At 41.4% G+C, this 26780-nt stretch overlaps 1 protein-coding gene across 1 annotated transcript in view; it reads right to left on the reverse strand.

Moving 5' to 3' along the window:
- LOC126267424 (probable cytochrome P450 303a1) overlaps window positions 1-26780 on the reverse strand; it is a 152100-nt gene that overhangs the window by 43341 nt on the left and 81979 nt on the right. Inside the window, exons 4-5 of the mRNA XM_049972676.1 lie at window positions 15967-16244; window positions 14275-14418 (exon numbers count right to left, since the gene is read on the reverse strand). Coding sequence (XP_049828633.1) covers window positions 14275-14418; window positions 15967-16244 — 422 coding nt within the window. The remainder of the gene's footprint in view (window positions 1-14274; window positions 14419-15966; window positions 16245-26780) is intronic.

Genomic DNA, 26780 nt, shown 5'->3' on the forward strand with positions numbered 1-26780 from the left:
CGGAAGCAGGAGTGTTGGGAGAGATATGTCTTGACTATTGGGTGCCATATGTCACCTTCCCAAGTTTGGGCAAAGATCAGACATGTTTGTGGATACCAGACCCCAACAGGTGTTCCCAGTGTTAATATACATGGTGTGTTACCTACCGACACAAACGCGATTGCCGAACACTTTGCTGAGCACTATGCTCAAGCCTCTGGATCGGAGAATTACCCTCCACCCTTTCTCACTCTCAGATGGTGGCTGGAAGGGAAAGTGATTTCATTCACTACAAGCCACATTGAATCCTATAACACCCCATTTACAGAGTGGGAGCTCCTTAGTGCCCTTGCACATTGCCCCAACACAGCTCCTGGGCCAGATCAGATCAACAGTCAGAACATTAAATATCTCTCATCTGACTACAAGTGACATCTCCTCGTCATCTTCAACCAGATCTGGTGTGATGGCATCTTTCCATTGCAATGGTGGGAGAGCACCGTCATTTCGGTAATCAGACTGGTAAAAATCCGCTTGATATGGATAGCTATTGGCCCATAGCCTCACCAACGTTCTTTGTAAGCTGCTGGAACGTTTGGTGTGTCAGCGGTTGGGTTGGGTCCTGGAGTCACTGGGGTTACTGGCTCCATGTCAGGGCAGCTTCTGCCAGGGTCGTTCTACCACTGATAATATCGTATCCCTAGAGTCTGCCATCTCCAGGGCCTTTTCCAGATGCCAACACCTGGTTGCCATCTTTTTTCATTTACGAAAAGCCTGTGACACGACCTGGCGACATCATATCCATGCCACATTATATGAGTGGGCTCTCCTAGGCCTGCTCCCTATTTTTATCCAAAATTTCCTGTGCTTCGTACTGTCCATGTCCAAGTTGATGCCTCCCATAGTTCCATCCATATCCAGGAGAATGGAGTCCCACAGGGCTCCGTACTGAGTGTTTCTCTATTTTTAGTGGCCATTAACAGTCTAGCGGCAGCTGTAGGGCCATCTGTCTCACCTTCTATGTATGTGGATGACTTCTGCATTTCTTACTGCTCCTCCAGTACTGGTGTTGCTGAGAGGTGCTTACAGGGAGCCACTCACAAGGTGGAGTCATGGGCTCTAGCCCACAGCTTCCAGTTTTCAGCTACGAAGTCGTGTGTCATGCACTTGTGTCGACATTGTACCATTCGCCCGGATCCAGAACTTTATCTTAATGACAATCCACTCACTGCAGTGGAGGCATATTGATTCTTAGGACTGGTTTTCAACACCCGATTGACTTGGCTTCCTCAACTTTGTCAGCTTAAGTGGAAGTGCTGGCAGCATCTCAATGCCCTGCGCTGCCTGAGCAACACCACCTGCGGTGCAGATCGCTTTACACTGCTGCAGCTCTACAGAGCCCTTGTTCAATCCTGTCTTGAGTATGGGAGTGTGGTTTATGGTTCGGTGGCACCCTCGGCATTCGTTTACTTGCCCAAGTGCACCACTGTGGCATTTGCTTAGCAACAGGTTTTTTTAGAACGAGTCCAGTGACCAATGTCCTGGTGGGCGCCAGAGGCCCTCCATTGGAGGTTATGCATGCAAAACTGCTCACCATTTACGTTGCACACATTCGTAGTTCTCCTGTGCATCCAAATTACCGTCCCCTTTTTCCACCCGCGGCAGCCCGTCTCCTGCATTGGCGGCTCAGATCAGGGCTAACAATTGCAGTTCATGTGCGATCCCTTCTGTCTGAATTGGAGTCCTTCCCTTTACCACCTATACTCGAGTTCCATTCACGTACACCTCCATGGTGTACACCTAGGCTGCAGCTTCGCCTGGACCTTTCACATGGCCCTAAAGACTCAGTTAACGCTGCGACTCTCCACTGTCACATCTCTTGATTCTCAACATGTACCGGAGCCATGAAGTGGTTTAAACTGACGGCTCAATGGCCAATGGTCACGCTGGCTTTGCCTATGTTCATGGAGGGCATATAGAACAGCACTCCTTGCTTGATGGCTGCAGTGTTTTCACTGCAGATCTGGTGGCTATATTTCATACTTTTGAGCACATACGCTCATGCACAGGCAAGTCATTTCTCTTGCGTACTGATTCCTTGAGCAGCCTAAAAGCTATCAATCAGTGCTACACTCATCATCCAGGAGTCCATCTATGCCCTGGAACAGTCCAGTCATTCAGTGGTGTTTGTCTGGACCCCAGATCACGTCAGAATCCGAGGCAACAAACTTGCTGACAGGCTGGCCAAACAGGCTACACGAAAACCACCTCTGGAGATGTGCATCTCTGAACCTGACATGCATTCTGACTTACGTTGCAGAGTTTTTCGGCTTTGAGAGACGGAATGGCATAACAGTATGCACAACATGTTGCGTGTCATTAAGGAGACTATGAATGTGTTGATGTCTTCCATGCAGGCCTCTCACAGGGAATCAATTGTCTTCTGCTGGCTTTGCATTAGCCATGCTTGGGTGACCCACAGTTACCTCCTGTGCCGTGATGATCCGCCTCAGTGTCAGTGTGGTGCCCGTTTGACAGTGGCCCATCTTCTGTCCCACTTCAATAGCCCAGGGATGGAATCTTGGGTTACCGGATTCGTTGGTACTATTACGGTATACTGATAATTTTTACTTATGGACCGTCTGACAGCAACTGAATAAAACATAATTTTAGTGCCATACGTGTTTCGCCTTTATTTTCTGCAAGGCATCATCAGTGGCCTGGAATATGTACATATGTCAGCTATTTAATTTACATTTTTGTCACAGTGCCTATAGGTTATAAACAGTTCTGGTGGTTGGTATTTCCTATTAAGTAGTGGTGTTTTGAACTGTACTTGCAGGTTGCATGGACAATTTCTTACATATTACACTTCTGTTGCATTTTTGTTGTTCTTCTTCTTATGAATACCAATTTGCGGTTTTTTTCCTGCATTCCACAGCACTATGAACTGAATGCTTGTTTCAATGCAATGTTTTGGTTTCTGTTGCTGACTGTCAAATGCTTTTGCCAAAGATCAAATGTTATTGCCAAACTTTTGAGTGTAATTATTGAAGTATCTGTGATCTGTTCATGTATGCATTTGTGTGTGTGTGTGTGTGTGTGTGTGTGTGTGTGTGTGTGTTATGGTGGTTTTTTCCCCTCTGCTTGTGTGTGTGTGTGTGTGTGTGTGTGTGTGTGTGTGTGTGTGTGTGTGTGTGTGTGTTTTGGTGCGGTAATTGCTACTAATTTATCTGACAAAGCCTCACTGGTTGATTTAGTTTTATGTTTCCTTCATGTTGGTGGGTTTTATCATTTGATCTAAGTTTTGGCACATGTCCTTTGTCATTTTGTGTCCTCCAACCTAGTGCTTTTAGGGTGAAGGTTTCAATGTGTAGCATAGTGGCTGGCTTCTCATTTTATTCTCATGGTCAGCCAGCCATGGTCATCTGCTTTGTTGTTTTACTCTCTTCATCCCGTTTCTTGTGTTTCTGTGGTTTTCTTGTCCCTCTTTTATCCATTTACACGTTTGTTGCCCTTCATCATTCTTGTTATTTTTCCTTTCATTCTGTTTTGTGTTGTCAGTCTCGTTTGTTTTATTCTCACACTTGTGGCATTGTTTTATTCGGAACAAGGGACTGATGACCTCATAGTTTGGTCCCTTCCCCCTCTTTTAATCCAACCAATAAACCATAAACAAATTTTCCAACAGTTTTCTCATAGATCCATCCAACCCAATAACATACCCATGACTTAAAAAAAAAAAAAATCTGGAGCATCCAGTACCACTCACTCAGGCCTTACGTGCACCAATAGATTACTCCAACATGGCTCTGGCTCTCTTGAATTAAGACTTAAACTGACAATGTATCTTCCCTATCTTCACAGCCCGGTCCCTTGTCACTCTCCTAATCTCCACAACATCTCTGTCAAATGTATGACATTGCCACATAGCAGTCCACACTGCAAATTCCTGCAAAATGTGGCCTGTGTGCCCAAACATTAGCAGTTATTCCATGTCCACTGGAAAATCATATAACATGAAATGCAGAGTAATTTGTGAAACTACTCACAGTGCTTACTGATTGACATTTTCGCTGCATGGTCTTTTTATTCGTGGATCACCATCACCAAACTTTCTGAATGCACAAAGAAATATCTGCCTTTGGCATGTCAAGTGCCTAGTTGCCAAGTGCTCGCAACCAGCACTAGTTTCCCTGTACTTTGGAGATATCCTCTACATCCACCACCCTCCTGGACTTAACTTCTGTTAGCATAACCCGCCACCCCCCTTTTCCTGTACTGTGGTTGTTAGAATTTTGTAATTTTTACTCATTCAGATTTATTTACATTTGTTTCTTTCCTCCTTCTTTTTGCCTTTTGTTTCTTATTTTGTTGTTTCAAATTTTAATTTTATCATCTTCTTTTAATCCACTTTTACATCTTACTCTGTCCTTTCTCTGATGTGAACTGGCACAGAGCTTAGTAATATACTGTGTATGGTCTCCTAATCTCTCTGATGCTTTTCTTCATTCTTGCCTCCCTCCTTCCTCATCAGAGTTGGGTCTCTCTGAATCTAGAGCCTGTGTGATCTACATTCCTTTCCAGCCTTCCCTAACTAGCTGTCTTTCCTCCACAGAGGAGGAACATATAATTCCAAGTGCAAGGAATACTACTTTCTATTGCATGTGTTTCTGTTGGTGGTAATGAGAGCTGAATTTGTTGAAGGTAAGTTTTGTATAACTACATTGGCATTTGCAGCAAATGAAGGAAGATTTTATCCACATTATCAGAGAAATACCACATTCCTGTATTTATCAGAAAAAATTGATTAACAAGAGTGATATCTGCGTGAGTGATTCTGTGAAAATGTACTTAATGGATACTGCATACATAAATGTTCCAATACATTTTATCCATCTCTTTCAATATACAGTCATTATATATCTTGCTTCAATAACATCATATGATGGGCAGTTTGTTAAATTAAGCTTTTTCTTTTCATTTCATAACTTTTTATGCTCACAGTAAATCATGTCAGTTATAAATCAGTCCGTAAAAAATTATATCATAACTTACAGATCCAAGAAGTATTTATTGATACCAGAATGAGATTTTCACTCTGCACCGGAGTGTGCGCTGATATGAAACTTCCTGGCAGATTAAAACTGTGTGCCCGACCGAGACTTGAACTCGGGACCTTTGCCTTTCGCGGGCAAGTGCTGTACCATCTGAGCTACCGAAGCACGCCTCTCGCCCGGTGAGTCATGCTTCGGTAGCTCAGATGGTAGAGCACTTGCCCGCAAAAGGCAAAGGTCCCGAGTTCAAGTCTCGGTCAGGCACACAGTTTTAATCTGCCAGGAAGTTTCATATCAGCGCACACTCCGCTGCAGAGTGAAAATCTCATTCTGGAAACATCCCCCAGGCTGTGGCTAAGCCATGTCTCTGCAATATCCTTTCTTTCAGGAGTGTTAGTTCTGCAAGGTTCGCAGGAGAGCTTCTGTAAAGTTTGGAAGGTAGGAGACGGATACTGGCAGAAGTAAAGCTGTGAGTACCGGGCGTGAGTCATGCTTTGGTAGCTCAGATGATAGAGCACTTTCCCGCGAAAGGCAAAGGTCCCGAGTTCGAGTCTCGGTCGGGCACACAGTTTTAATCTGCCAGGAAGTTTCTTATTTATTGATAGTTTTGCATCAGTTATTTATTTATTTATTTATTTATTTATTGCATGGAGACACCAACTGGTGTCATTTGCAAACGTCATAGCATCATAGCATCATAGCATCAAATAAAGTTCTATGCATAAAACAACGGAAACTCCAGGTAGGAATATCAATAATGCATGAAAAGACAGATTGCTATTACCATATGGATAACACTAAGTTGCAGACAGGCACAATTAAAAGAGACTTACACATAAACTTTCAGCCACAGACTCCGTTGGAAAAAAAAAGAAACATGCACTATTCATTTACACAAGCAGACCCACCTCACGCACACAGGACCACCAACTCTGGCATATTGGGCCAAAATGCAATTATCACGTCGGATGGTAACAGCAATCTGGAGGAGGCAGGGCAGGTGAAGGGATATCAGGGTACAGTTGGGTGAAGAGAAGAGCCATGTTTGGAGTGTGTGCAGGGATTAGAATGCCAACAAGTGATGTACCTGAACATAAACTACTTGATTTCAGTGGATGGTTCATTACCCGAGCCATCTGGATCCACCCCTCTGCCACCAGCTTTTCGGAACGGTATAGATGGGAGTTACCCTTGCAACACATTCTCTGCTCCCATAATTATCCAGGTCTCATCAACGGTAACATATTGTCCTTACACCACCACCCAACAGTTTCCACCCCCTCTGTGCTGTCACCTCCTCCTCATTCCCATCTTCTACACTCTTTGCTTGTCTCACTCTTCCAACACAACTGCCCATCTTTCACCACACATCTCCTTTTTCACACCATTTTCCCCGCCTCCTTGTCCCACAACCTCCTGACGTGCACCTGTTGGCATTCTAATCCCTGCATACTCTGCCAGACAGTGCTCCTTTCTTCACCCACCCATACACTGATATCCCTTCCCCTTACCCTTCCCCAATTGCTGCTACCATCTCACATGGTAGTTGCATTCTGGCCAGAGCAGCCGGGTTGGCAGTCATGTGTGCATGAGGTGGGCTTGCTTGTGTGAATGAATGGTATGTGTTTCTGTTGTTTCTGACAAAGGCTGTGGCAAAAAGCTAATGTGTAAGTGTCTTTTAACTGTGCAATTTAGCATGTTATCTTTACCGTAAGTAGCACTCTATCTTTTCCTACATTGTTACATACTATGCGTAAAATTTTTTAGCGTCCAAGTGCATAATAAAATCAGTTTGGAAAAGAAGCTACAATGTTTTTTAATTCCCCCCCTCCCCACCCCACCTCCACCTCTGCCAAGAATCTTTCATTTTACAAGGTAATTTGTCTACGTAAAATGAGGCTGTATGCACTTAAGCTTGTGGATTTGTTCTGACATTTTCTTTAATCTTCTCAGTCATAATTTTACTTATAGTTCACAGTGTTCACATGAGCACTGCATTTTGGTAAACAGGTCCCTAGAGATGTGTGTTGAAATGTAACCGAAGCCTGGCAATGAGAATGATGCATTGCAAAGAATGTGCATAAGGACATGTATATATTTTTTCATTCTTTTTGGACATTTTGCCATTGTATTTGAATACAGTGCACTTGGCATATGCTGTGAATGTCGGTTGATACCAGTATGATTAGTCTGCATGTTTGTGTGAGACGTACAAATTGACAGATAGGAATTGTAAGTGGTACTATGTAACATAAAAGGGAAACATTCCACGTGGGAAAAATATATCTAAAAATAGAGATGCTGTAGCTTACCAAATGAAAGCGCATGTATATTGATAGGAGACAATAAAAAACACAAAGACACACACACAAATTTCAAGCTTTCGCAACCCACGGTTGCTTCATCAGGATAGAGGGAAGGAGAAGGAAAAAGGGGGAAAAAGGGACAGGTATACACTCGCACACACACACACACACACACACACACACACACACACACACACACACATATCCATCCGCACATATACAGACACAAGCAGACATTGTAAAGGCAAAGAGTTTGGGCAGAGATGTCAGTCAAGGCAGAAGTACAGAGACAAAGATGTTGTTGAGTGACAAGTGATGTACGAGCAGCGGCAACTTGAAATTAGCAGTTGTTGAGGCCAGGTGGGTAACGGGAAGAGAGGATACATTGAAGGGCAAGTTCCTATCTCTGGAGTTCTGATAGGTTGGTGTCAGTGGGAAGTATCCAGATAACCCGGACAGTGTAACACTGGGCCAAGATGTGTTGGCTGTGGACCAAGGCAGGTTTAGCCACAGGGTGATCCTCATTACCAACAAACACTGTCTGCCTGTGTCCGTTCATGCAAATGGACAGTTTGTTGCTGGTCATTCCCACATAGAAGGCTTCACAGTGTCAGTTGGTAAATCACGTGGGTGCTTTCACACGTGGCTCTGCCTCTGATCATGTACAACTTCCAGGTTACAGGACTGGAGTAGGTAGTGGTGAGAGGGTGCATGGGACAGGTTTTACACTGGGGGTGCTTACAAGGGTAGGTGGTTTGGTGGTTTGGTGATTTCATAGGGATGAACCAAGAGGTTACAAAGGTTAGGTGGACAGCGGAAAGACACTGTTGGTGGAGCGGGGAGGATTTCATGAAGGATGGATCTCATTTCAGGGCAGGATTTGAGGAAGTCGTATCCCTGCTGGAGAGCCACATTCAGAGTCTGATCCAGTCCCGGAAAGTATCCTGTCACAAGTGCGGCACTTTTGGGTTTCTGCTTTAGGAGGTTCTGGATTTGAGGGGATGAGGAAGTGGCTCTAGCTATTTGCTTCTGTACCAGGTCAGGAGGGTAGTTCAGGATGCAAAAGCTGTTTTCAGGTTATTGGTGTAAAGGTTTAGGGATTCCGGTCTGGAGCAGATTCGTTTGCCATGAAGACCTAAGCTGTAGGGAAGGGACCGTTTGATATGGAATGGGTGGCAGCTGTCAAAATGGAGGTACTGTTGCATGTTTGTGGGTTTGATGTAGACAGGTGTGTCAAGCTGGCCATTGGACAGATGGAGGTCAACGTCAAGGAAAGTGGCATGGGATCTGGAGTAGGACCAGGTGAATCTGATGGAACCAAAGAAGTTGAGGTTGGAGAGGAAAATCTGGAGTTCTTCTTCACTGTGAGTCCAGATCACGAAGATGTCATCAATAAATGTGTACCAAACTTTGGGTTGGCAGGCTTGGGTAACCAAGAAGGCTTCCTCTAAGTGACCCATAAACAGGTTGGTGTACGAGGGGGCCATCCTGGGACTCATGGCTGTTCCCTTCAATTGTTGGTATGTCTGGCCTTCAAAAGTGAAGAAGTTGTGGGTTAGGATGAAGCTGGCTAAGGTAATGAGGAAAGAGGTTTTAGATAGGGTTACAGGTGATCGGCATGAAAGGAAGTGTTCCATCGCAGTGAGGTCCTGGACGTGCGGGATATTTGTGTATAAGGAAGTGGAATCAATGGTTACAAGGATGGTTTCCGAGGGTAACAGATTGGGTAAAGATTCCAGGCGTTCGAGAAAGTGGTTGGTGTCTTTGATGAAGGACGGGAGACTGCATGTAATGGGTTGAAAGTGTTCATCTACGTAGGCAGAGACACGTTCTGTGGGGCTTGGTAGCCAGCTACAATGGGGCGGCCCGGATGATTGGGTTTGTGAATTTTAGGAAGTAGGTAGAAGGTAGGGGTGCGGGGTGTCGGTGGGATCAGGAGGTTGATGGAGTCAGGTGAAAGGTTCGAAGAGGCCAAATGGTGTAATAATAGCCATCTTTCGTATGACTCCATCAGCCATAGGAATTTGTGGTAGGCCTTGGCACAGTCTAGAACATGAAATATATTTGTACCACACAATACATAAATGTAGACTCTTAACAGAGGTACAGGATAATGATGTGACACCATTCTAACATTAAGGGCATGGTAATCTCCACATGGGCATCAGTCACCCAATTTTTTGGCGCCAAGTGCAGATGCAACAACCATGAAATACTGGAGAGGTATATGATATCTTCATTCAACATTACATTGAACTATGTTGTGGCCATAGCATAACAATCGGGAACAAAGCATCTTGGCCCATATGAAATTGGTGGGCCCAAGGTGGTGTTGGCGTAGTGCAGAGTGCTGTGATGTATCTTGTTTGGAGTGCCTGGAAGTCATGTGATACCTGGGAGCTGTTTCAATAACCTGGCATATCCGCTGCCTGTTGAGTGGATAAATTTGGCGTTACCCACCGCTGTGCTGCGTCGAAATCCAGCAGCAAATAGGCCGCTGATGCTGTTGATGAGACGTGTGTTGGCGATGTCCAGCAGCAGACAATACTTTGCTAGAAAGTCAGCTCTCATTATGGGTCACATTTGCTACAGCAAAGTTCCAACTAAAGATGTGGCGTAATCCTAAATCCAGTTATGTGAGTTGCATGCTGTAGGTTGCTACGGATGAGTTGTCGGCAGCAGAGTGGTGGAACAATGTCAGTGGCCAATATTTATGTAGCAGAACTGTGGAAAAATAAATCAGTCAGATCCTGTGCCTACTAAAAACTTCCATCCTGTCTTCTGGTCAGTTATGAAGAAGCCCGAATATGCCGACTGACAATTGGGTGCACCTACTTCTGACTGCCATTGCTGTTTGGTAAAGCACACGGTTAATTGCATTTGTGCACATGGTCTCTGAACTTTCTACGATACCAGAAAATGTCATGCTGTGCTGTGCCACCCACTGTTGGAGAGTTCATAGAGGAACAACTTCTGGATTTCCTACACAAGTGTCCTCCAGCATTTCAGTCAGAGAGTAGCTCCCTGATCAGTTTGCTTAGTGCTTCAACCTTGTTTGTGAAGCAGGTGTAATCTGCACAGGTCACCATCTATCCTCTGCTGCATGCTGCCTCTGTCAAAATGCATCAGGATGGTGTGACCCGGTCCTGGATTCTATCTGTCAGGCGCACTATGGTGTCTAATAACATCTCTGTGAGGGACGCTATAATGGCTTTTACTCAAATTGGCAGCCAACTGCTCCACAGTGTGTGCAACAGTGTATCTAATACCATGCACGTGTCAACCGTACTGTGCAGATGTTGGATGTCCTGAGATGACTTTCTGTCCCTGATGTCCTCCTGTGTAAATTGTTGCCTCACTCACTCTTTCTGAGAAGCTGACAATCTGTGGATCAATTGTGTCTCGCACTTCTCATATTCTTCTGTCTTCAGATGTTTGGTTATTATCTCTTGTACTTCTGTGGCATTAGAGATGGTCTAATTGGCCAACCACAAGTATGAATTTTGTGGAGCTTGCTATTACTCCAACACAGAGAAAAACATATCAACTTGAGAAAATCATAATGCTCGATTGTGTGGCCTGGCATAGTCACCTTGTAATCTTTGATACAGGGTGTGCATCTACCATCTCTAAAAACTTCTTGACTCATGAAAAATTGGTCATAATTCTGCTGTATCATGCTCTATTCTCACTGACTGAATCACGTCAGGGTAACTGCTGTCACAAGACTAGTTTACAGCCCTCTGAACTGAATACAACATGATTGTTACTCAGCCAATTACAGATACAAAACATTAATTCTGGTGTATCATGAAAGCATTTTATTTAGAGTAAACCAGGTCATCATTTTACATGCAGAACAATTCAAACATGTAATGAAATGAAAAGTGAAGCTTTTATTAGAACAAAACCAATCACAGAGCTTTGGACTGCAGCAAAGAGAAATTTAATCACAGTGCTCTTGGAGACCAAAGCATGAACTCTTTTGACAGCTGTGCTGAACAAGTCAGCTGACAGCTTGTTGTCACTGTGTGTTGATGTCTGCTGATACATGGATATTTGTTTACTTGTTCAATAAGTTTACCATTAATGTTTAGATTACAATTTGATACGTCATTCTTGCCATTAATTTTGTTTTATTTATAATGATTTCTAGGCCTAACACTCATTATTTTTCTTGAGATGTTGAATACTATTTAAAGATGTCAACGAATATCATCATCATTATAGCGGATGTTATTCAACTTCTCTGCATTCAAGACAGTTCCTTCTTTGACAAAATACAGCCCCGTTTCACTCCTCAACATACCTTGAATGCATCAGATTTACATTTTCTTACAGCAGCATATTGATCCAATGGAGATATAATTATGGTTTGCAGGTCTTTGTTATCTATTCCACTGTTTTAAGCACCTTGACCATCTTGTCATGTTGTACACTATTGAAAGCTTTTTTATAATCAATAAAACAGGCATAGATATTACATTCCATGTCTCCATACCTCTGAACTGAGATCTGAATGCAGAGCAGAGCTTCTCAAGCATTAGCAGTATTTCTGAAACTAAACTGCTTTTGTGCCATTTGTTTTTCACAAACCTTGTAGGTTCTTTTGTGAATAATTTTTAGAAATATTTTCAGGAGAGGCTCCATCAAACGTATTGTTCTGAGACCACTATATTCTTAGCTCCTCTTTTTTCTGTCCTTTTTTTTAACATCATAAATTCTAATGAAAGCCTTTTGATGTTCAATATCCAAATTATAAATTATGTTGATTAGTTTTGTCAACCATTATATTTGTTCTTCATCATACAACTTAAGGAATTCGGAATGCATGCCACCTGGTCCTGCTGTTTTCCAATCTTACACTGCCCTTAAAATGCAGCTTTTGTGCAGAAGTTACCATACATTTCTTTTACTTTCTTATATACACTGGAGTGGCCATATTGAACTTGTGAAGTTTTGATCTCCTAGCATTTTTGTTTCAGTTCTTCCTTTTTGTTTCTGTGATTTTTCCCTGTATAATTTTATTCAGCCTTCTGTACTCACTCCAGTTTGCTTTGCAGTTTTTTCTTTGATGCATAGTTGTAGTATTTTGGCATTCATCCATGACTTCCTTTCCCTTGTTTCAGTCTACACCATTTCCATCTTGATGGTTTTGACTCTTTGAAATAAATTAATAATCGTTTCTTCCTCCTTGACAACATCAGATGGTGCTCTGAAATTTTGGTTTAGTTTGACTTTCACATCCCTTTTACCTGGTAATTCTTTCAGTTTTCGTAGATCATATTTTGTTTTCACTTTCTTTTTGATTCTTTTCAATTTTATCCTTAAAACTTCAGTTGAATGATTGTGGTCTGGCTGTCTAAAACCTGAAAACAGAATTCTTCCATTTCATCACTATGCTGATTAGTAGGGGCATATACTTGTACTCATCTGTGCCAGTTTAGCACTAATTTGAAGTGCCACTATCCTTCCTGATACTGGTAATAAATTAGCAGTGCATTAGGCCCCTGATTTATGCCCTATCACACCTACTCCCTGACAAAATTCTCTGTTGGATGTTACACCTCATACACTCTGTGTTCATCTATGTCACAACAGTTAGAGTTAAGCCATCTCTTCTCACTTATGTCCATGATACTTACCTTCGTCTTTTTCGTTACTGGATGGCATTGTGTGTTTCTCCCCTTTCTTGCCACTGTCTGTGCATATCCTAGTGCCTAGATGCTTGTTACACCACTCAAAACATTCCACCCCAGAGCTCCAAACTGAGGACTATATCCAGAACATTTTGCTTCAAGCTCACTCATAACCATAATGATAATACTAAGGATATTCCCAGGGATCTTTCATGGGATGGTTTCCCCTTGTCTTCTCCATTCTATGTGGTTGATCGATTATTGGTGCATCTGTCTTTAGAGGCAATTTCTTACTTCAGGAACAAGAGAGCTGTGTAAAGGTATGACAGCCACTAAATGTGATACAGTTCCAGTAAGACTGTTTGCCCACTGATAGGAATAAATCAGTCTGGCTTCATTTTCTGAGCAGCTGAATTCACACCCATCAATTGCTCTGCAGAGGCATATAATTAAGAATAAGTGGGATCAGGTGGAAACACACAAGATGTGACTGGCCACACAATTCCTCACCAACACCATGTGCCCTTTGGGATTGTGTATTCTATGCTTGGGAGACGTCCACACTGTATAATGTAATTTACACAACATAGTAGCATCGGTGCCATTGTAAGTGCTAATAATGTAAAAGCTACTGCACTATAACCATTTACAGTAATAAATTCATGAAACACGTTAAGCCAAAATGTGTGAAGGAATAAATATTTTCCCTTTTCATCATGTCAGAGTTCTGCACACTGCACTACAGAGATAAAAACTAACGCACGTGAATGAACTGCTGTTGTGTAGGTCGCACTTCATGTCATATAATAATATGCTCTTTCCTTTGTTTGTTTTTTTTTTTTTCCAGAAAACAGCTTCATTTAATGATAAACATGTCAACAGAAAATCCAACATGGAATATAAAAAGTTCTCATCAAACAGACACAGTACACACAGGTGCAGGTGCGAGTGCGCGCGTGCTTGCACACACACACACACACACACACACACACACACACACACACACACACACACACAGGCCTCAGTTGCCATTTGACATTTCCTATATGTGTGCCTGCTTCTCAATACCACCTGTATATGTGATAGAATGGGTTATATAATTTTTTTGTATCATAATTGGATGCCAAATGTTTGTAACATGGACCAAATAAAATTTGTGCAATACATTTTCCTATGAATGCAAAATGTTGTGGGCAAGGAAGCTTTCAGCTCAAAGTGTAATACCATGTCATAATAAATCAAATAGAAACATGTAATTTAACTTCCACATAAGTAACAGTTCTTAGAACAAACCTTGAGGAATTCCCATACTTTTTGATGAATATAAATAAATTGTTTGTAGCCAGAGAGTTCAGGAGCAATGAATCGCAGCATTGGGAACTGGCTGAACAGGCAACCCACCATGTCAATGTTAGCAAACAGCTCTGTCAGAAGTCCCTGCAACAATGTGATGTCAGCATCAGTCATTTTTATTGATGAAATGTAGATTGTACTCACTTATTCAGAAACACAAAGTAGTGAAATACAATAACAGACCCAAACATTTTATTTCAGAATTTTTCATTACTAATTAGGGACATAAGCCATCAGATCCACACGGTGAGCATAAAATCTTTCCCTGACTACCCTGTGGTGGTGGAATAACAGCTGTGTAGTGCTGCAATGGGAACAGGGAAGGGGCTGGATTGGTGAGGACAGTGACTCACGAAGCACATAGTTCAAGAAGAAACAGAATTTTAAGCACTAAAATGAGCCCTTTGTGCACTATGTGATGTTAATTTATGAACCTCATAGAGGCATTTGTTTAATAAGTTAAGGATTCTGGCTTTGCAGTGCATATGCTTTAGTTACTTATACGAGTCTTGCAGTTTACAAGATGACAGAGCCAAATCCAGGATTTTTGTCTGCAGGGAAAGGGGCAGGGGAACTGAGTCCATAGAAATGTTTTATCATCATGCTGTCTCCAAATTCTCTAGAGGAAAAGTCTATTGCAATGGGTTTTTTGTTAACAAGAAACAGATATAATACTGGGGGGGGGGGGGGGGCTGCAGCTCCAAAACCTCCCCCTCCCCCCCCCCCCTTCCAACCCTCTTGGATTCGCCTCTGCAGGATGAAGTTATTTAAAAGGAACTTTGATGTCCATGCAGAAAACATAAGATAGGGACACAATCGTTGAATCTTTGCGTTGCAAGCTCACCCTCAAGTACTATTAAAATAAGTTGTAGCTGTCTGTGGTAGAATTTCAATGGGCTTCTACAAGTGTTGAAGGCTACCGGAGACAAATGGTATGTATTCAAACTCAAGTGAAAGGTGCAACTGCAGGCTTTCTTGGTGTCCTTCAGCTATAAAATCTTCACAGGTTATCAGCTGAGTGGCGTCGTCTTCTAGTCACAACGTTTCAATGGATTGCGTATCCATCATCTTCACCTGAAGAGGATGGATATTCAATCCATTGAAATGTTGTGACTAGAAGACGATGCCAGTTGGCTGATAATCCGTGAAGATTTCAGAGCTCAAGTGAAAGGGTTTTCTGCTGGAAAGCTTCTTACCTTCTTTGTTAGGATACTTTACATGTGTTCAGCTGTGTTATGGGAATGAAATTCAATGAAATGAGTGAAAATTAGAATGCCTGCTTCTGCCTGTTAATGTGTTACTTTTTCTGTTTCACAACCATGACGGCTCTCCCTCATAAAATTAGAATTCAGATACCACCATCCATTCTGTAACTATGAAACAAACACTTACACAATAAAGACACATATGTAAGACAACTACTCTGAAAAGCTGTATAATCAGAAATCTTCCATAAATGAAGATGACACTAATCTGACATTATTGTGCAACATGTGCCAACATAATAGGTGCAAAATTCAAATCTATCTTTGTGCCAGGAAACAAATTTTTACCTTGTCCTCATAAAACCTTAATCAAACCTTAAATTTTTGTAAGACTAACAATAGTCAATACTAAAGATGAGACACTGACCTGCAGACGCTTAAGTTCAAGATCGTCAGCACTATATCTAATCCCAGCAAGCATGGACCACAGTGTGTTAAGTACATAGACACCAAAGACGTCATGCATGGAAACAACTGCTCCTGTTTCCTGAGTGCCCACGCGGGTCCGCATAGCAGCCACCAGTTCACCAGCCTCTGCCTCAACCAACTCAGCCATGGTGCGCCGCCCAAAGCCAAATTCACGCAAGTGACGCAGAACAAAGCGCCGCTGCTCCTGCCAGAACTCCTCATCTGTCAACAACACTCCTGAAACAAAGTACCAGTTCCAAGTAGTCACATGATGAAATCTAATAGTATGTTATGCTATATTTTTCTACCACTTAACTGAAGAAGGTGTCGTGAAAGCATTGCAGTTTGCATAAGATACAGACTATGTTGCAGTTTTGTGTCACTTGATAGAATTGTTATGGAAATAATTTGAAAATGAGACCTTTTCTGTGCCACAAGCATTGCAAGAAAACATATCTGTGCTTGGTCACTACTTAAAACTTGAATGTTATGACACTTTCTTAAAACAGTTGATGGGATGAACTGTATACCATGTTCTGCCACTACAGTGCCATTACCTTGTTTTATTACCTGGCAGGATGGTAGCATATCATATAATGATGCTGGGAGCCACACAACTTGGACAATTCTTGGAACAAAACAGATTCAGATTTTCGGCCCTTGTCTATAGCGATGTCAGAGAGGGCAACCAAATCATGCTGTTCATGTGGGAATGAAGGTCTTTGCTGTTGTCTCACCAGAAATGTGGGCTATTTTGGGACTATGTATCACACTTGGATGGCAAAAAAATACCAACCCACACCTGATATTGTAAGCTGTAAGAGCGTATATACTCTTGTAGATTTACATATAGAATATGCAAAAAAAAATCAGAAAATATGGAAAAATGCAGAAGAATCAATAAAAAATGTCAAAAATTCAGTAAAATACGGGTATGACATAATCATACAGGATATCTGTATTTATACTTAGGAAGTAGCTGAAATTTTTTGTGACAGAAGGACTAGATCAAAGTGCCTGGAGGATACTTTCCTAGAAAGCTACAAGCAAGAGAGAACTATTGGAATCACAGCACTATCTGGTTCCCAGAAAATGAGTGCTAGATCTGTGCTAAAGATTAAGAGACCTCACAACTCCCTTGGAAAAAATATATGGTGTTTGTTATTTACACAAGAGGGATGGAAGTAGACTCATGATGTGACACATACACTCAGAAATTAAAAAAAAAAAAAAGCGTTATACAGGTGGAGTCATTGGTAGACAAGAGCTGTAATAACTAGATATAAGACAAGGAATGACACAACATGATTTAACAATGGAAAGATGATGTGTTCTAGAGAGACATGGTAACAAGGTGAAACTCTCGAGACTCCCACTATTTTGGGACTGGAGGATACTTTCCTTTGTGTGAGGAAATAGTCACGTTATTTTATTCCGACTGTTAGGGTATTCTTTCCCAATATGTGTGAGTTACAAGTCATACGTGTTTGGAATCATAAAAATATTTGGATGCAATGTAAAGTGGTATGATTCCAGAACCAAAAAGTGGTACATGTGCATAAAATATTGACATTACTATAGATAAAATCAAAGACGTTCCCTGAGAGAGGACAAAAGGGGCTCTTTACACAACATGGACAGCATATATTTTATCTGCTTGACTTAGTATTTATCTAATTTTTAAAAGCATTTATCCTACATTTAATCATTTTTTCAGTTGTTTTCTTTGGCAGTATCAGCTCTGGAAAATTTACTACTTTTGACATATGTGCAATTGAGTGTTTTGGAGGAGACTGAATGCATGTTGGAGAGAAATGATAAAAGATACAGTCAGTGCAGATACTGCTCATATCTCATCATCACTCTGTGGAAGGCAATACCCAACACAACTGATTTGTCAGGGTCATTCGATAAGTACATCTGCCCATCTTTGAGCTCGTGCCAGTTATCCAGTGGTTTCAATGCTTAACATTTGACCATAATACATTTTTACTATTTAAACAGGCAGTTACACTCCTGATATAAAGTTGACCCGGTTGACATTAAAGTGAATTTCCTTCATTAGTATTTGTTTTGAGTAACATCACACATGCTTAACTGAGAACCTAACTCTGGATTGTGTGTATTATTTTATCAAAATACATGTCTTACTTCCACTTAAAACTATATCAGGGTCATCCATACATTGTGATGACCCTCGATACTAGGGTAGCATTATCACATTGTTGTATACAGTTGTCAGGCTCTGGATTGGCATATCAAATTTCTTTATACACTGAAGAGCTAGAGAAACTGGTACACATGCTTAATATAGTGTAGGGCCCCCACGAGCATGCAGAAGTGCTGAAACACAAAGTGGCATGGACTTGACTAATATATGAAGGAGTGCTGGAGGGAATTGACACCATAAATCCTGCAGGGCTGTCCATAAATCTGTAAGAATATAAGGGTGAGGAGATCTCTTCTGAGCAGACATTGCAAGGCATCCCAAATATGCTCCATAATATTCATGTCTGGTGATTTTTGGTGGGCAGTGGAAATGTTTAAACTCAGAAGAGTATTGCTGGAGCCATTCTGTAGCAATTATGGGCGTGTAGGGTGTCACATTGTCCTGGGAATTGCCCAAGTCTGTCGGAATGCACAATCGACATAAATGGTTGAAGGTGATCAGACAGGATGCTTATGTACGTGTCACCTGTCAGAGTCATATCTAGACGTATCAGGGTCCATATCACTCCAACTGCACATGTCCCACACCATTACAGAGCCTTCACCAGCTTGAACAGTCCCCTCCTGACATGAATGGTCCTGTCTCTCCTCCCTGTACACATCCATCCACTTGATACAATTTGAAATGAGACTCGCCCAACCTGGCAACATGTTTCCAGCCATCAACAGTCCAATGCTGGCATTAGCGGGTCCAAGCGAGACAGTCATCAAGGGCACACAAGGGGGCCTTAGGTACCAAAAGCCCATACTGATGATGTTTCATTGAATGGTTTACACACTGACATTTGTCGATGGCCCAACATTGAAATCTGCAGCAATTTGTGGAAGGGTTGCACTTATGTCATGTTGAATGATTCTCTTCAGTTGTCATTGGTGCTGTTATTGCAGGATCTTTATCCGGCTGCAGCGATGTCAGAGATTTGACGTTTTACCATATTCCAATATTCACAGTACACTTGTGAAATGGTCGTACAGAAAAATTCCCACTTCATCGCTACCTCAGAGGTGCTGTCTCCCATCACTCATGCGCTTACTATAACAAGTCACTTAAATCTTGAGAACCTGCCATTACAGCAACAGTAACCGATCTAACAATGGCACCAGACACTTGTTGTCTTATATAGGCATTGCCGACCACAGTGCCATATTCTGCCTGTTCACATATCTCTGTATTTGAATACACAGTTCCTTTGGCACTTCAGTGTAGATATCAAGACTGATACTTTAATAATAAGTATAATGTACCAAATACATGCATGTTGTTTATCGTTGTTGTACCCATGCCCCACCTCATGGCTCTGGAGTATCCATGTCACAACCCTCATAGAATAGCCTAATTGGATTGCAAGCCCAGTCACATTTAGAAAGTATGATCAGAAGATCACATGAGAGGAAGTGTTGTGAACATGACCTTTACCTGAGGTTTTCGCTACTAGTATGAATAATCCTCAATAAAAAAAAGCATTTGCTGTTGATGGTTCTTCTGATCATTTTGCTATGCTAAAATACATTCCAGTGTTTGTCCTGCTCATTTACAATTACCGAGACCGACTGGCATGGGATCTAAACCAGCATCTTTTGGTGAATTAAAGTAAATAATGTTGACTTGTGTGTATGAATATACATTCCAGGACTAAAAATTGTTATAAAAATAGACTCCGTATGTCTAGAATTTTAATTATTTAACCTGAAAATTGATTACATGAGCTACCAAACAGCAATGCTGACAGTTCTACTGCGTGCTCTTCCTTAGAGGAAGAGTAACTATACGACACTGATTTAACTAAGTGTTTACTAATGGTGGATGTGCCCCCTTCCTCAGATTTTTTTTCCCTAGTATGTCAAGAATATGGAAATATCTAATGACAGCAATTCTCATAATGCAAAGGAGAGTCTTGACTGTCTTGTCGATAGTGATATTTAACAAATTATTCATTCCTGATAAGTAAAGGAGGCAATACATACTTAGGCCATTAGCTATTAAAGTTTTCATATATGTTGTCCCAACTCCATTCTGCAGTTTGTCTACTGGGAAGTAATATGAGCTTTTATGTTGGTGATAATGATGTCTTTTCTTGTTATGACTCTAAAATTAGAACACATAAGTGTCATATTTTAGCTTGATGTGTACATGTGGAAGACCATTGTTTTAATGGGATATTTGGTAGCTGCAGGGTGCAGTACCATACCTCAGTAACATACTTAAAAAAGACAGCAAGGGCCCATAATGGGTTATAAAACTAGTTTTAACATGGAAATCAACTACACAAAACAAAGATACCGATACTACTTTGTAGGTGGTGCGCTAGTGGCATTCATAATTACTCTGCCAGATTACTGAAATCAACTCATCTGCTGTGTAGCTGGAGTTGGTTACTTCTTGTAGAACCAATATTGGGAGACATGCTTTATTATGCACTCTTATCTATGGCTGACAGAAAAATCACTTTCACAGATGTGTTACAGTCCCACCACACAATGATAATGTCAATACAGTGTTATAAATAAATACCTACAATTACCCTTCAAATCTATAATTATTTATAACTTACATACCATGTTTCAGACTTTCAGATGTTACTGCAGTAATAAGAACACCTCTTCCAAAAGACAATGGTTCATTCGTGCAGCCTTAAGATACAAGATGATTTTATTGCAGTAAAGTTAAAGCATAAGGAATATGAGGACAAGCAAGGTTACACATCTATAATCACAAATTATCTGTTTGATACACATAACAGTATGAACTTCAAACCAGGAGTAAAGTGTCACCCGATGTTTACTCTTGTGGGTCGATCTAATCTATAATTATTCATGAGTTGCATATTACATTTTAGGGACAGATTAGGATTTTTGGTAGCTTTAGTCAACCATGAACAACAAATAACCACTTACCAATCATAAGCGTAATTATTCTCAAGAGAGGTCATGAAGGATTTTATGGTTTCCATTGAATGGTGATAGAGAAATACACTGGGAGAGCAAAATTCAAAAAGTTTAAGGATGGGATGGAGACTGAGTGCAAGATAACAGATCAGTCCATGCAACTACACCCCTAGCCTTACAAACCACTGTGTATGTATTATAAAGTGATCACATGATCATGGCGTCACTTCCAGTCACGACTCAAAAAGAAGTTAGAATAGGTATTGACACTACAGATAGAAAACTCATGTAACATGGTTGATTGATTCATGATATTTTCAATTTGTGTGTGTGTTGGATGCTTCTCTAATGCTGCAACAGCTAATATTATAACTGGAAGTATGTCACAGCTCCAAATCCTAATGTCAATATTCTGTCACAAAATACCCGTGATTATCTATTACAATCAATCTATCCTATAAATATTTATCACTTATAGACCACAATTCAAGAAATGATTGAATGTGTCTTTTTCAATGTGCATTACATAAAAAATAAATAAATAAATAAATATTTTAAAAAATGCCACAGTACTTGATTTGCTCATTAGTGTGAGACCCATACCAAGTTGTGCTAATAGATATGGAATATAATTCTTTCCAAAACAACAGACACCAAGCATTCATAGTAGCTGACACTAGATGGGAATGTGGGTTTGCCTGGGAGCATGCCAAGGTTGTCTGTGCATTTGCAATAAACAAAGTGTCCGGATGGCACAGTGCATAATGCAACTGCCTAGTATGCAGGAGATCCCAGGTTTGAGTCCAAGTCCGTCACACATTTTAACTCATTGCTGCTCATTCTGCATATAGTGCTTATGCAGCTGATATCAATTCCTTCCCTTTCTTTTCTTTTCCCTCCCCCTCCACCTTCAATGTACACGATATGTATTATAGCTGCGGATTCCACGTGATGTCTGTTCTATCTGACATGTCTAATAGAACAGACACTATATATGAATTTAGTTGATTGTTATCAGGTATGGACAGCGCATTATTTGTGCAGTCATTGTGCATGTGTTGTTCGCAATTTAAATGCGGTTTGTGGAAAATTAACTGTCTTTAGTGTGCATATTTGGAGATACATAGATGGACAGGTGTGAAAATTACCGAACTATCAGCTTAATAAGTCACGGCTGCAAAATACTAATGCGGATTCTTTACAGACGAATGGAAAAACTGGTAGAAGCCAACCTCAGGGAAGATCAGTTTGGATACCGTATAAATATTGGAACACTTGAAGCAATACTGACCCTATGACTTATCTTAGAAGATAGATTAAGGGAAGGCAAACCTACATTTCTAGCATTTGTAGACTTAGAGAAAGCTTTTGACAATGTTGACTGGAATACTCTCTTTCAAATTCTGAAGGTGGCATGGCTGGGGTAAAATACAGGGAGCAAAAGGCTATTTACAATTTGCACAGAAACCACATGGCAGTTATAAGAGTCGAGGGACATGAACGGGAAACAGTGGTTGGAAAGGGAGTGAGACAGGGTTGTAGCCTCTCCCTGATGTTATTCAATCAGTATATTGAGCATGCAGTAAAGGAAACAAAAGAAAAATTTAGAGTAGGTATTAAAATCCATAGAGAAGAAATAAAAACTTTGAGGTTTGCCGAAGACATTGTAATTCTGTCAGGGACAGTGAAAGACTTGGAAGAGCAGTTGAACGGAATAGACAGTGTCTTGAAAGGAGGATATAAGATGAACATCAACATAAGCAAAACAAGGATAATGGAATGTGGTCAAATTACGTCAGGTGATGCTGAGGGAATTAGATTAGGAAATGAGACCCTTAAAGTAGTAAAGGAGTTTTGCTATTTGGGGAGCAAAATAACTGATGATGGTCAAAGTAGAGAGGATATAAAATGCAGACTGGCAATGGCAAGGAATGCGTTTCTGAAGAAGAGAAATTTGCTAACGTTGAATGCTGAAGATTAGATGGGTACATCACATAACTAATGAGGAGGTATTTGATGGAATTGGGGAGAAGAGGAGTTTGTGGCACAACTTGACTAGATGAAGGGATCAGTTGGTATGACATGTTCTGAGGCATCAAGGGATCACCAATTTAGTATTGGAGGGCAGCATGGAGGGTAATAATCGTAGATGGAGACGAAGAGATGAATACACTAAGCAGATTCAGAAGGATGTAGGTTGCAGTAGGTACTGGGAGATGAAGAATCTTGCACAGGATAGAGTAGCATGGAGAGCTGCATCAAATCAGTCTCAGGACTGAAGACCACAACAATAACAACATTTGGAATGGTTCCAATGGCTCTGAGCACTATGGGACTTAACATCTATGATCATCAGTCCCCTAGAACTTAGAACTACTTAAACCTAACTAACCTAAGGACATCACACACATCCATGCCCGAGGCAGGATTCGAACCTGCGACCGTAGCGGTCACGCTGTTCCAGACTGAAGCGCCTAGAATTGCATGGCCACACCGGCCGGCTCAACATTTGGAGGACTGACTTAGTGACAGATGGTGTACAAAATCAGCAGCTCTCTAAAGTCACATTTTTATCATACAGTGAGAGAGATGCCATTACCTCTGTGGGTCATTGACACTGTATCTATTATGAGTCTTATTGTGAAGTTGCACACTCATATTACGAGCGTATATTCCATGTTGTATGTTCTTTTTATTGTGCCTGAAAGTACTGGCAGATGTCACCCACCATCAGCGTAGTTGCAGGATTGTGTTTTGTTGCCGAATTTTTCGTATGATCCACGTATCAAGGTAGGGGGTGCAGCAGCTGCTCCACTCCTGGCCACATTTGAAGGAAACTCCAGGCTAACCTTAACAAGGTGGTGGACACAGAAGGATTGGTAGCTGACCTATTCAAATGTTTTACGTGTCCCCTAGTGATGTCAGACACTCTCCAGTAATAATGATGCAACAGTTTATATCGTGTTACATTACTTTTTATTCTGCCTGGGAGCCCTGGCTGGCCGAGACTGACATCGTCAACGTATAAGCACTAGTTCTGAAACCTGGATTATGATTGGCCCAGAAAGAGAGAAACGAGGGACGGGAGTGCTTGGCGATTTCCGACCGATGTTTTGGTACCTTCTTGTCGTGAGCAGAATGGCTGTGCCTGCTTTCATGATTGTGGTTTTTCTGCCAGCAACCATGACGGGAATGATTACGCAAACGTTGTGCAAATTTCTCGGTCATTGCTAGGTTGGGGATAGTGTCTTCACGATTATTTTTAAGGCACCAGTGTTTGCGGTCGCGGCTATACCCCACACGTCAACATTGGAGAGCAATTTGTGGAAGGGTTGCACTTCTGTCATGTTGAATGATTCTCTTCAGTTGTCATTGGTGCTGTTATCGCAGGATCTTTATCCGGCTGCAGCGATGTCAGAGATTTGACGTTTTGCTCTGCAGAGGCATATAATTAAGAATAAGTGGGATCAGGTGGAAACACAGCTCAGATGGTAGAGCGCTCGGTTGGCGTGCGAGAGGTACTGGGATCGATACCCAGCGCCTCCAGAATTTTTAACACACCTACATGCGCACCTTGCCATGCAGGCGACGTACATGGGATTGCGCTGCAGAAAAGTAATCTGCGGCAGAGTGGTATGATCTTTGGTTTGCTTCACGAGCAGTTAGAGTGGATATATAACACGTAAAACCTTTGTTCATTTTATTACAATAAATACGGTATATGAAGAGTTACTTAAGTTTATAAATCCATTTCCTCAGGAATGTTCTGAGTACTTACTACTGTCTCTCGATATTAAATCATGACTTGAAAAGACAATTGTACAACACTCTTCACTTGAGGAATAGCCAGTGGCGGATACATTGTCAGGCACACATGGGACGCGCAGTTCCCTTGCGGGGCCGCCCGCATTGCCATTTTTTACAAGGTCTTTGTTCCCGCCGCCCGCGCCAGTCAGCCCGCACGACATTCGTTCGTTTCTTTCGTCTGTCGACTCGACTGAATCGAATTATCGAGTAGTTGTACTTTCCTATGTAGCACGCGCGTCCGTGTCATCGTATTTTATACGTTTCTGTCTGGCGCATAGATAACCAATACATACCTTCGACAAAAGTCGCGGCCTTTATAGTCATGTCGACACGTTATTCTGTTTGGCGTTTGTACGGGAAAAGTAGCGAATATTCTGCTGCTTTTTTGTACAGAGAACCTACGATACGTAGTGTTATAAATACAGAGTATCGCCGAATAGGAAGATAGTTTACATTCAGAAGCAGAAACATTAAGATTGATGAATGATTACAATTCGTTCAAAATGGGTCAAATGGCTCTGAGCACTATGGGACTGAACTTCTGAGGTCATCAGTCCCCTAGAACTTAGAAATACTTAAACCTAACTGACCTAAGGACATCACACACATCCATTCCTGAGGTAGGATTCGAACCTGCGACTGTAGCGGTCGCGCGGTTCCAGACTGTAGCGCCTAGAACCGCTCGACCATCACTGCCGGCAATGAATAAGTAAAAAGTCCTAGTTGTAGCAAGTGCAAGTGTGAAGATTAGTCAAGAGTGAGAGTGATCAGTTGAGTGTGAACTATTAATCACAGCAATTTCTCAGTAAAAATATTGTTACAAGACTCGTAACAATATTTTTACTAATAACGTAACAATAGTTTCTCATAGGAGTTAGGTATGGGAAACTATCGATGCGTATATCTCCGGTAATAGTGACTTTTGAGAAGATTCTTAAACGTTATTGTTATTATATAGGCCCTCTGTCGAATGCACGAGAAGGGAACGGAATCGACAATAAAAATTCCACAAACATAAATTGCCGGATGACGTCATCATTCGAAACTCGCCCTTATATTATACATCGTAAGGTATATATTGGCTTGTCGCTTTCACAGTAAGTATCTGTTCTCATTCCATGAAAGTCTGAAAGCGAACATTCTCGAAACAACCGAGCCACATGTATAAGGTAACAGAGTCGCTGGCAGGTAGTCTGTTTGAAAAAGTTATAAAATAGCTAAGAGTAACTGTTTGCAGTGGCCTAAAATGCAATGACGAAATACGACCAGTTAAAGGAAAATCAGAGACTAAAAGTCACCGGGCAAATTTTAAGGAAATGTAATTCGTCCATGACAGATGTGGCTTACAAAACACTTGTTTCTTGGATAACTTGGAAGTGATAAAAACTGTGATTATTGGCTGTTACCACTGACTGTAGTCATTGTTGTGCCTAGTGATATCAGAAAGAGACGGAGTTCAGACCATGTGTGCTTTAGTGCTAGGTGTACTAGCGTTGCATTTTTCAGTGCGAGTAAAGTTTTTATTCGAGGATTAAACTTTGCAAGTGACTCGATTATTTTTTATTACGGTAAAAGTAAAGGTAGCTCAAGATATCTAAGCCTTTGGTGGTGCTTCTCTCTCTCTCTCTCTCTCTCTCTCTCTCTCTCTCTCTCTCTCTCTTTCTCTTTACCTCGGGGTGTAGCTCTTAATGAGCAGACTATGTAGCAATTTAAAATTGCTCAATAATGATGAAATACTGAAAGTTAAATTTTTGTTGCACTTGGACGCTGTTAGATAGACACCCTGCTATTGACACTGGGTGACCATTTTAATTGTTTAATAAGAAAGGGAAAAATAATGATTTTGTGGAT

This window comes from Schistocerca gregaria, chromosome 4, assembly GCF_023897955.1.
Source record: "Schistocerca gregaria isolate iqSchGreg1 chromosome 4, iqSchGreg1.2, whole genome shotgun sequence".
NCBI classification, from domain to species: Eukaryota; Metazoa; Arthropoda; class Insecta; order Orthoptera; family Acrididae; genus Schistocerca; species Schistocerca gregaria.